Source organism: Patiria miniata, unplaced genomic scaffold, assembly GCF_015706575.1.
Source record: "Patiria miniata isolate m_02_andy unplaced genomic scaffold, ASM1570657v1 HiC_scaffold_1, whole genome shotgun sequence".
Lineage (NCBI taxonomy): Eukaryota > Metazoa > Echinodermata > Asteroidea > Valvatida > Asterinidae > Patiria > Patiria miniata.
In genome coordinates, this window is record NW_024037047.1 from 18542012 (window position 1) to 18554003 (window position 11992).

The following is an 11992-nucleotide window of genomic DNA, read 5'->3' on the forward strand; positions in this document are numbered from 1 at the left end:
CACAACTCTCCAAAGTGTTTGAGACACACATCAAATGAAATATTATTTTTTATTTTCATCTTTCATTTTCTGTTCAATTTTCTTTATGGTTAAACAAAGATTTTGGAAGAAAATTTCATCCAAAAATGATCACCCATAAAAGTAGTACTGTAGCCCATCGCCATTTTGAAAAAATGATGCCTGTGCTCCATTGCAAAATAGAGTAAATTTAGCTCCCAATTTCGTCCAAATTTCTCCAAAAATATGAGCTGGCAGCCCTATTAACAGCATCCACTTTTTTTTTACAAACCTGCAAGTTCATGGTCCATTAAATGCTCTAATAGCAAAACAAATTGCGATTTGGCCAGCGTAGGCAATTTCGGGTCTTTTTACTGGCCTGCAACCCTCGAAAATGAAAAGATATCCATCAAATTCCACCGAATTCTGTAAGATTTTGTAAGATTGAAAAAAAGGTAGAGCCCAGCGGACTGAATCCCTTTGAAAGAATAAAGACTGTGTTATTGGTTTCTTGCATTTAACTACAGATTCATCAGGAGGGTTAGGATTAATTTCTGTAAAAAAAAAAAATTTACTTAAAGAAATGGTACATTTGAGAATCATAATTTTTTTTTTATATATTTTTTATTGTCGTTGCATTTTGGGGGGTTTTAGCAACAAAAAAATTGCTCAAACTCCCGTAGTATGCTTGAGTGAGTTGAGTGAACCTCAACAAATAGATGCCATGTGGATCTTGCATTGTTCAGTCAGATAAATGACAAACATGCTCAACTTGAAACTGCCTCATTAACTTTGTCAGGCATAGCTGAACATGCTGGTCATCCGAGAGGAAGCAGATAGGCTGGCACCCTGTACTTGCCAGAATTTAGCTGATATTTAATACTGGTCCGAAATTGCCTACGCCGGCCAAATCACGATTTGCATGCCCTCAAAATCTTCAGTATTTGAGCATGCTGTGGGCCATGAACTTGAGGGTTTGTAAAAAATATGGGTGGAAGCCGTGCACAGGACTGTGAGCTTGTAGTTCCGTTCAATTTGGATGAAATTGGGGCCCTTAAAGCGCTCTATTTTGCAATGGAGTGTAGGCATCGTTTTTCAAAATGGCAATGGGCTTCAGGACTATTTTCAGGGGTGATCATCTTCGGATGGAAATTTGATCCTAAAAGTCATTAGTTGACCCCGAAAATTGAAAAGAAAATGAAAAATGATGAAATAAGCTTTAATTTGATGTGTGTCTCGAACACCTTGGAGAGTTGTGTTTTTTCCCCGAATTTCTGAAGTGGGAGCATTTACCATTGGGGTCTATGGAAGTTTATTTACTGGTCTGTAACATATAGGCTTATAGGGCAGTTTTACTGGCACCCAGCCACTTTCTGACTTCAGTTTAGGAGCTATTTTATATCCAAATTTGTTGCATTATGTTACATACGAAGAGCGAATGTTTATGAGTGCAATGGTATAACTTCATTTATGAAATGGTTCTTTTTTATACAACACCTGAATGAATCCCCGTCATCTGATTGGTGGGTCATTGATCACATGTCATTGAATTATTCATTCAAACCCATGGCCTGACCGCACTGCAAAAATGGTAAACGGACCTGTGGCTCTGACCAAACAGATAACGAGGATTTATTCAGGTGTTGTATAAAACAAGTAATGAATGGTTCAGATTCGTGCAATGGAAAGAATAATTTCATTCGTGACAGGTGGAATGTTGCATACCACGAGGGCAAATGCATCTGTCTTCTCATAAAATAATTCTCACCACTGCACTCATAAACATTCATTATTTGTATACCATTTTTTATTTCACCAGAGCACAGATTTGCTATTCCATTCCTTTTTTGGTTCATTCATGTGCATTTTGTTGCAGTTCGGTGTGCCAGTGTTGGTGGGCCTCGGTGTTCTCGCCGCCACCATCATCATCGGCAAATATTTCCTGGGGGGTAAACGGAAGCCGGCCGGCCCGCCAAGAGCCCTGAAAGACCCAGAGACAAAGTTCCCATTTGAGTTGGTCGACAAGGAGGTAAGACATTAATGGCAAATGGAGTTGGAAACATTTTTGTTTGCAATTTTTTAGTCGGGGAGGAAGGAGGGATTAGATAAAGAATAACGCTCTCAGCCTTTTTGTGGTGTGATTTTTGCTGATAGGAATGATAACATTTGGGCAATCCAGCATTATGTAATATCCATGACAGCTTTTAAGAGCTCAATGAATAAATCTGAAAATGCATTTTACAAATCTGATACATCCATCATCTAGTAATGGTCAAGGAAATTACAGACTAGGAGTTTGGATCATTTCTCTGAATCATGAACTAGATATCATGGTTAATTGGCTCTGTCATGGACATTACACTTCATTTTAACGCTGGAATTGCCCAATCTGAGCGTTTTGGGGCTTAGAGGTCGTCTCACCACTCACATATATTGATTTTATTAAAGTTAATGCCTAATAAAAATCTGCTGGTATTTAAAAATATTTTCCTTATCAGGTTTTTGTCGTATATTTAGATCAACAAGTACTTGGTGGAAATACTGCAGATAAAAAGAGTTAAAAAAAGATTAGGATCGTTGGCCTCCATGGAGTCTGAGTCACGTAGACATCCATGCCATAGCACAACTATCCAATATACACACACATACAGTGTAGAATCTATGTACAATTGAATGAACAATTAAATGAAAAGGAAGTAAAAAAAAAATAGCTTCTCATCCGGGTGTTTTGGAGAAAGGAAGAAGGCAGCCCTTTTTTTGTTCTTAAATGGCATTTTTCAAGATAGCAGATGGATTCTTGCATTTTCTCGACTCTTTTCCGGATACGTTTGTGTCCAAGGGAGCCGTGGCCCTTTCTACCATGATTCTGAACTTGCATACATCATAGCTACAATTTTGCTGGAATCAAATAAAAAGACAAAAGATATTGATAATGGACGATTCAAAAAATAAAAGTTGACCGGAAAAAAAGAAGCGGCGGGGACAATAACTGGTTTATTTTTTTCGAGTGTATGTACCATCAGGTGCATTCCCAACTTTGAATTTATTGGGGTTTACAAAATCTTGGCTTCATTTCCAGCTGTGGTTTTAGGCCCAGTTTTTAATAATTTTAGGCACCTGTCATAGGACACAATCTCAGTATTGGGTCCATATTCTGATACTTGCTGAATATCAAATTGTTATTATAGTGTGAAATCCAATGTTAAAGTATGCCTATTCAGTGTAAGAATGAAAATCTCCTATGGAACTGGTAACAAGCCGAAGCCACATGTGCAGCCGAGTTTTTGAAAATGGCCTTTGTTGGTTTGTAGTCAGACACCTTTGCATTTATCTCTTTCAATTGTCAGATTGTGAGTCATGATACCAGACGCTTCCGCTTTGCCTTGCCTTCCAAAGATCACATCCTGGGTCTTCCAGTCGGTGAGTCAACATTGTTGAAATTTGGGCTTTGTTCTCCAGGTTTGGCTTCAGGAAATGTTAAGGCCCTTGACTCAGGCAGTAAAGGCAACTTAATACACCGATCTAAGCCCTGCCTAATGGTGCTTTGGTTCAAAGCAGCAATCGTGTAAAGTTCATGTTCCATCCATAAGGGTTGGTGGTTCGACCATCCTGCCATCTAAACAAGTCAGAAATCTCGGCATTATCTTTGATTCATCTCTATCCATGGAACCTCACCTTACATCAATCTCTAGATCAGTCTGCATGTCGATCCGTAACATCGGACACATACGAAAATATCTTGACAAACACACAACTGAAATACTTGATCACGCTTTCATCACATCCAAAATTGACATGGGCAATTCACTATTGTATGGCATTAACCTAAATCAACTAAACCGTTTGCAGCGACTACAAAACATCAGTGCCAGACTAATCTCTCTCACTAGTAAACATTCTCACATCACTCCTGTACTAGCAGATCTCCACTGGCTTCCAGTATTATACAGAATCAAATACAAACTTGGCCTATTCGTGTTCAAAATCCTCCACAACAATGCACCGGAGTATCTCATCGACCTCATCCACCCGTACTCAACAGCACGCACCGGACTCCGCTCCAGTGAGCTCATGATGCTTCACGAGCCCAGGACCTCCACTCTTTGGGGTGACAGATCCTTTGCTGCAGCGTCAACCCGAGTGTGGAACCAACTCCCTCTGGCTATCAGATCATCTCCATCCATCACATTTAAGACAAACATAAAATCTCACCTGTACAAACAAGCTTACTCTCACAACACACAATCCTTACTTGACTTTCTCCTCAAGCGCCATGAGTACCTTTTTTAGGCGGATGCCGGCACTTTACAAATGTTCCTTATTATTAATAACAGCCGTTATAATGTCCAGCATGTGTGCACATGAAGTCTGACATGCCTGAATGGCGCGCATAGCTGGAACATGCGCTTTGGCATTGCAGATCAACTTAGTGGGCGGGGGTTAATGGATTGGTCTATTGAGTAGATGTCCACGTCCTGCTCCAGAAACAGTAAATCCGCAAATTTGATGAGGCCAAACACGAGGCCAACATTTAGAGCAGTTTCATTTTTGTCATTAAAGGCGTCTATGATTCTTGAAGCCTGGCATTTAGCAAAAGCTGCAGACGAAACCAAGGTTTCTAAAATACCCAATTGGTTGTCAACTCTATGCAAAAATACATGTACAGAGGGTGATCTGAAACTTTACACTTGCTGATTTTGGGTGGGGTCAAAGGGATCTGACTCCTCCCCATTTTGTAATGATGGGGATCAACCCCTATCACGCTTTAGTTGGTCTTTGTTCTTACTTTGTTGTGTTTGTGGGCAGTTAGTGGACAACAATTGTCCGCAGCTTTTCTTTGAAAAGGAGCAATGCATGAACTTCAAACTTTGTATGAGCATCAACCCTGAAACAGAGATGTGCATGCATACTTGTGTGAAGTCACGATAGCATCATCCTGTATCAAAGTACAAGCTAGTTCAAAAGAGTGACTGTATTGTTTCAATCCAACGGCTCATGACTCAGGCGCGGTTCTAGAGCCTATATTTTTGGGGGCTAGCTGGGGTGGATCCAGAAATTTGTGCAGGAAGGCGTGCTGAAATGTAGACAGTTTTTTTTCTTGGGACACTTATTAGGCCTCCGAAAATCAATCAAATGCCACTACCATATTTTTTAAGGGATTTTTTTATTGGGGGGGGGGGGGCTTAACAACTTTTTAAAAAGGTAAAGGTCCCATAGCCATTACTGGCCGTAGGGGCAGTGGGATGTTAGAGGTCCACTGTGTCTTGGGCGCGGCATATGAGTGGCGGGGCCCAGTCCTCTCCTCTCGCCGTCTTACCATCCCTGAACGAATCAGGTACCCATTTTACTGTTGGGTTGTCAGAGAGAGTTTTCCAGTTTTTGGTCCGAATGGGATTCGAACCGCCAACGGATGGGATTCGAACCGCCAACCTTCCACTCCATAGCTCCACGCTCTAACCACTCGGCTACAAGGCCCCTCGTTTTTGGGGGAGGCTAAAGTCCCCCCCCCCCCCCCTTAGAACCGCACCTGTCATGACTCCTCCCCTTGGTTGGTTTTTGATTTTGTTTTTACACAAAAGGATTTAACCCATTGGTCTTCATACCACCCCAAACCAAGCTGCCTGCTATTCCTAAGTCCGCCTCAAATCGCCTCGCACTCTTTGGTTTCAGTAGTTCATGTAGGAGTCAGTACAGTGTCAAACAATTTAATACAAATTCCTAAGACTAAGAGTTAAGATTGAAAAATCAGTTATGTCTTCCTTTATTTGCTGAATTGACCCGCAGGTCAGCACATCTATCTGACGTGTCGCATCGATGGAAAGCTGGTCATCCGACCCTACACTCCGGTGACTAGCGATGATGATAAAGGATACATGGACCTTGTTATCAAGGTATAGCCATCTGATGATCTCCATGTCAAACATCTGCATAGCTCATTAGCCATTCCAAGGCCAAGTTCGGGCAAGGACCATTAGTCGACTAGTGGTTGATTTGTGACGTACCTTACGCCTGCGCACTAATAGCAACGTGCGAACGTCTCTAGTCAAACGCTGGTCAAAATGTCATTGCAAAACGTCTAGATCCTGGCTCCCTGCTGTACGTTATGAACGCGCGCGGCTATGGTTACCAGCGAAGCAACCAACCCCAGTAGGTTGGTTCCAAGTAGTCGACTAGCGTAGTTAACCATCGTCGACTAGACAGAGTTTGGGCAAGCGTTAGTCGACCAATGGTTAACTATAGTCCTTGCGCGAACTTGCCCCTAGCTGTACAAACAAGTGAAGCTACGTACTGGTTCCCAACCGATTCCTCCATTCAAATGTGGAGAGGGAACCAGTTTGAACCACTCCCACTGTTTAAAAACAAATTGAAATGGAACCGTATTGCAGCATACGAAACATTATATTTCTAAACAGAAAATTTATATGAAATAAATTTTTTGCCATTTTAATTTGTTTGATTACAAGAAAATAATATTTTGAGTAAAAAAGTGAACATGTCAGTTATATACATGTAACATCTTCTTTAAAAATCTATAATGAAATGGTAATATGGTGGACAATGACTTCATTTCTAACAGATATCGGGCTATCCAGATTTTTTACAAGGAGATAAGTGATTTAAGTGGTATAGCCAGCAACCAGGTAAAAGGCCGCTGATCATACTCCGCGCAATCGAAAATGTGAATTTGTGACGTCATGTCATGTTTTCGTACTACGAATTTTCAAAAGTCGAATATATTTCAAACTTTTCAACGAATATTTCACGACGTCAAATTCTATTTGTAATTTGGCAAATCTGTGAATGGGAGCACGCACGCGCGGTTGCTTTTATCGATTCGGTGCGTGACATCCCGTCCCTGCAATTAGCTGAATGAAAATGTGTTCTGTATCCCGATTTTGGGTGCAATTCAAAACATGACTTGGTAACTTTGAATTGAAATTGAGATCCTAGGATATTGTTTTCTCAGAATATACAGCATTCGCTGAGCTAAAACTTCATTAAGCTAGTTGTTAAGCATCCGTCTATAGACTTTGAGCAGTTTTGTTGCTTCAAACGTAAACAAAATTCACATATGACAAATATCTACCCTGCCTTTAACTATAGTTCGCGCCCGAACTTGCTCTATGCTATGAATCAGTGTGACTCGCGAGGTTCAGATTGATTGAGCTCTCGGATCCAACTCTCATTTCCTGTTACTCATTACTCACTTCCTGCCTGTCACTCACTACTCACCGCTAGGTGTACTTCAAGAACGTCCATCCCAAGTTCCTGAGGGGGGTAAGATGTCTCAGTATCTGGACAACATGGCCATCGATGATGTTATAGGGTTAGGGTTTGGGTTAGGGTTACTCATTACTCACTTCCTGTTACTCACTACTCACCACTAGGTGTACTTCAAGGACGTCCATCCCAAGTTCCCTGAGGGGGGTAAGATGTCTCAGTATCTGGACAACATGGCCATCGGTGATGTTATAGGGTTAGGGTTTGGGTTAGGGTTACTCAATACTCACTTCCTGTTACTCACTACTCACCACTAGGTGTACTTCAAGAACGTCCATCCCAAGTTCCCTGAGGGGGGTAAGATGTCTCAGTATCTGGACAACATGGCCATCGGAGATGCCATCGACGTACGAGGGCCTAATGGGCTCCTAGTGTACGATGGATGCGGTAAGTGGCGTCCATCATTCTCAGTCCTGGGAGGGGGGATGTGGAGGGGGGAGGGGGGATGTGGAGGGGGGGGGGGATATCCATCCCAATCATCCCTCTTGGGTCTACCCTTGCAGTACATTTCAAGAAATGTTCACCCCCGTTTTTCATGTCATTGGGGCTCACGTTCCAGTCCGAATTTATCAAATTGTTCCACATTTGAGATTTTTTGTTTCGGTGCATTGACTGCAGGCAAGTTCAGCATCAGGGAAGACAAGAAGGCAGCGCCTGTGACCAGGAATGCCAAGCAGATAGGGATGATCGCTGGCGGAACAGGTAAGCGCATTATAGCGCCCTCTTTTGATAACAACAAAAGATATTGACATCGAAGTTGGGCCAATTATCAGTGGCAATTTGGTGGATCCCAGAGGGCCAGCGTAGTGTCCACTTTGCACATTTCTCACTGACTTGACTCATTGACTGACTGTCACTTGTGAACCGGGCAGTGCTATCATATAGGATTACCTTGTAACACCAATGAATGGGCTAAATCCGACCCATTGTGTAGACCACTAGTCTAGAGGCTAGACGTTTGTTATGGTTTGATACGTTATAACCCATCGCCGCAATTACCCGCCACCGCGAGAGGGCGTTATCACAACCAACCAATATCACCCATGAATCTGTCAGGAACAAGGTCTAGGCCAATTCGTACTGGCTGTGTAATGCGCGCGCATTTGGCCTAATATATGCAGCGCGCATTCAAAACATTTCATTGTAGTTCCGAACCAATCTGTTAAATTTCTTCCAGTAGTATAAAAGATGCAAGACTTTTGTGCAAGTCAGCTCTTTTAATGTGTGTAGTGTGCGTGTGGGACTGAAAATGGACCGTAATTGCCTGCAGAAGTAGCGCATGCACACTAGTTTCCCCATTTTTCGGGGGGGAGAGAGATTTTATGAATTTCCCTAGATGCTGTTCGTGACCGGTTCATGGGTGATATTAGAGAGGTTTCGCATGCAAACGGATACGTTGAGTGCGACGGATACGTCATCAGTTACGTCATACGCCACTCACTATCCGCTAAACGTGCAGACGACACGCATATCTCGCTTGCTACACGTAAGTAAAAAACGGATACGGATAGCTAAACGTATAAGTGTAAGCGTATCCGTTCGCTTGCGAAACCTCCCTGTTGCTCTCTCGCAGCGGCTGGTTATCACGGCGGCAGGTTATCACGGCGGCAGGTTATTGCGTATCAAACCATAACGTCAACCCTACACTAGTAGACCACATGCATGAACAGATTTCCCATGAATAGCCATTTTGAATCAAATAAAATATGTATGCACTCAGGGACCAGTCTCGTGAAAGGAAGGGCTAGGCCTTGTGGTATTACCAATTACAATACAAATCCTATAGGAGATGAAATTGACAGGGGTCTGGAATTTGGGTCTTAAATCTGGGTCAAGAGTTCAGCCCAGGCTATAGACCATTATCATGTTGCGGCCATCTTGATTTTTTCCCTTTCAAATCAATGTAACCAAAGCGAGGCTGAAAGGAAAAATAGTCTGGTTCCTTTTTGCGCATTATCATTCAGTACCGATATTGGATACAGGGAACATGACTGAAATGGTGGCAGCATGATAAAGGTCTATAAAGGGGAATTCACCACGCTATTCGGCAATGTTTCAACAGGGAACTGTGTGAAAATGTACCCAAAAAAATGATGGAGTAATTGTAAATTATTAAATCAAAATTGTGTTGCGATCAAGCTACATAAGTCGTTTGTGGACCCTGGTTAATTTTTTTAATTTTTTTTTTTACTGATTTCAAAAGAGCACGATCTCAGCATTACTGCTGTGAAAACCGCATGCTGATACCATCTTTAGTTCAAAAACTACGGAAGTCGAAACACCAAGAGATGTGATGAAGTGATGTGATGAAGTGGCCCTATTTTGGTCTGTATCTCCACACAAAAATTTCTGACAAACGACTCATTTAGCTTGATCGCATCACAAGTTATTTCTGTTTGTATCCAGGGATTACCCCGATGCTGCAGCTGGTCCGTCAAGTCCTGAAGGACCCTGATGATAAGAGTCAACTATGGCTGCTGTTTGCCAACCAGGTAAGGCAATGAGAACCAATGATGCAGGGTACCAGGAATTATTTGGGTTTTTTTGACAGGCCAAAAAATGTGACTATGTTGTCCTGATTACTGTTTAGTTTACATCAGTAATATATTGGATGGAGCAGTGAGGGGGGGGGATATTTAACCCCCCCCCCCAATATTTTTTAAAGACTGCCTTTTTCCATTCACATGCCCTTTTTTTCAACAACGTTTAACCCCCCCCCCCCAATATTTTGTAATAAGTGGATGTGCAAGTGCCCTTTTCAAAAAAAATTTAACCCCCAATCAAAATGACCATGCTACGCCCCTGTGGTTGCCCACTCCCCCACCCCACCCCCACCCGGCAGCACTTGATGCAGGCATAAAACAAAAAAACCCTATTTTTTTAAGATGGTTTCAGACTGTTTAGACTCAATAGAGAAAAGTCTTAAATATCCCCTCTGCACCCCACCCCCAATGTCTTATTCATAAGTGAATACCTTTTGTATTGCTAGAAAAAAAGCAATTTAGAAAAGGAATCTGTTTTTCAGGATGGAACTCGATAATAGCAGGGGAGCGCACCTTTAACATTATTTTATTAAAACAAAAACCCTTGGTTTTGTGTCTCTTTTGGGAATTACTCTTTAACCAATCGGATGTCTTGAATTGATTTCTTGGGCAGACTGAGAAGGATATCCTGCTGCGGCCTGAGTTGGAGGAGATCAGTCAGGAACATGGCGACCGCTTCAAGCTGTGGTACACACTGGACAGGCCGGAGGAAGGTAAAAAACCCCGTCATTCGATTGGTGGGGCCTTGATCACATGTCATTGTCCCTGCTCGTTATTGCTTAGCACATAAATATTCAAACGGACATTTCGTTGACAAGTTAGGCCCCCCCCCCCCCAAAAAAAGTCTCCGGTTTCTAGTCTGCGCACGCATTGCCGTAGCCATGCGCGTCGGCAAATTTTTAAAAAAAAATGTTCAATGTAAGATGATGTCTCAAAACCGCCAAACTCACTAGTTTGACTGGAATCCTGCTGCTGCACAATTTTAGCATGTTTTTCTGGGCTCCCATATATTTTGCACCAAATTTAATCGGGCACCATTTGCAGACGGTGTTGTAATTTTGTAATTGTGCATCTAGAAGCCAGACTGAGGGAGCGATGGTCGTCTGTAAATGCTTTGTAATTAGTGCAATATGTAAGGGAGCAGACTAATGACCAGCCTGGCAGCACATGCACGATCTCGATGTCGCTGTATGGTCTGACATTACTTATTTTTGTCTTGACTATCCAAATTTCCCAAAGAATGTTCGTGTTGGTCGAGATTGTAAGTGGGTGCAAAATTCTCAGGCCTTACTGAGGTCACCTCAAGCTCCACCCTAAAGGATATTTGTGACAGATTTAAGGGGATCAAAGCGTCATCTGCAACATCAGCCGACATTTGAAGAAGAAAAAAGTATGGGGGGGGGGGGGAAACATGTGTTGCCGCACCACTTTTGGGGCAAGCTCCATACCAGAAACCGGAGACTTTGTTTTGGGCCTCCTGGCTTGTAGAAATGTCAGAAAAGTAAAATGCATTTGTACTGAGAAAACGGCCTTTAAAGTGTCAAGTTTTGTAGTGGTGAAAATTAAAATTTGTTTTTCTTAAAAACACTGTTATTCTGCATATTTTGTACTATTTTTAAAAAATATGTGTAGTGGACATCAAAGATTACAAATATCAATAAATCTGAAAATCCAAAAAAGTCACCCCCATTCAGTTTTTCTTTTGCATTTTTCTGCACTATGACCTGTGCCCAGTTTTGCCTCATTTTGCCAGAACGCCTCACGAATTTGCTAAGCAAGGAAGCCACAGCTGGTGACTCATCCGCAGTTTGAGAAATGGCCTTTTTTTCCGATACTTTTTCCCATAGGCTGGAAGTACAGCGGGGGATTCGTCAATGAGGAAATGCTACGGGATCACATGCCTCCACCCAGCAGCGACACCCTCATCCTGATGTGTGGACCGCCGCCCATGATCAACTACGCCTGCATGCCTAACCTGGAAAAACTAGGCTACACGCCGGAGATGAGGTTTTCCTATTAGAGGCGCAGGAAAAAATACTGATTCCCAGACTTTCATTGGGAAAATCATTGAAGATTGCAGATGTAAAATTTGGATAGCGGGTTTCCTATATCAGAGGCACGGAAAAACTAGGCTACATGCCGGAGATGAGGTTTTCCCATTAGAGGCACGG

The 11992-nt window shown here is 42.3% G+C and overlaps 1 protein-coding gene across 3 annotated transcripts in view; it reads left to right on the forward strand.

The window, feature by feature from the left end:
• LOC119724420 (NADH-cytochrome b5 reductase 3-like) overlaps positions 1–11992 on the forward strand; it is a 14887-nt gene extending 2895 nt beyond the window's left edge. For 2 of the 3 annotated variants that reach the window (XM_038195481.1, XM_038195472.1), the window contains 8 exons: positions 1874–2026; positions 3345–3417; positions 5782–5888; positions 7536–7665; positions 7897–7980; positions 9685–9770; positions 10435–10534; positions 11669–11992. In XM_038195481.1, coding sequence (XP_038051409.1) covers positions 1874–2026; positions 3345–3417; positions 5782–5888; positions 7536–7665; positions 7897–7980; positions 9685–9770; positions 10435–10534; positions 11669–11841 — 906 coding nt within the window. In that variant the 3' untranslated portion in view covers positions 11842–11992. Of the gene's footprint in view, positions 1–1426; positions 1454–1873; positions 2027–3344; positions 3418–5781; positions 5889–7535; positions 7666–7896; positions 7981–9684; positions 9771–10434; positions 10535–11668 lie in introns of those variants that run through there. The other variant, XM_038195490.1, reaches the window with a different exon arrangement.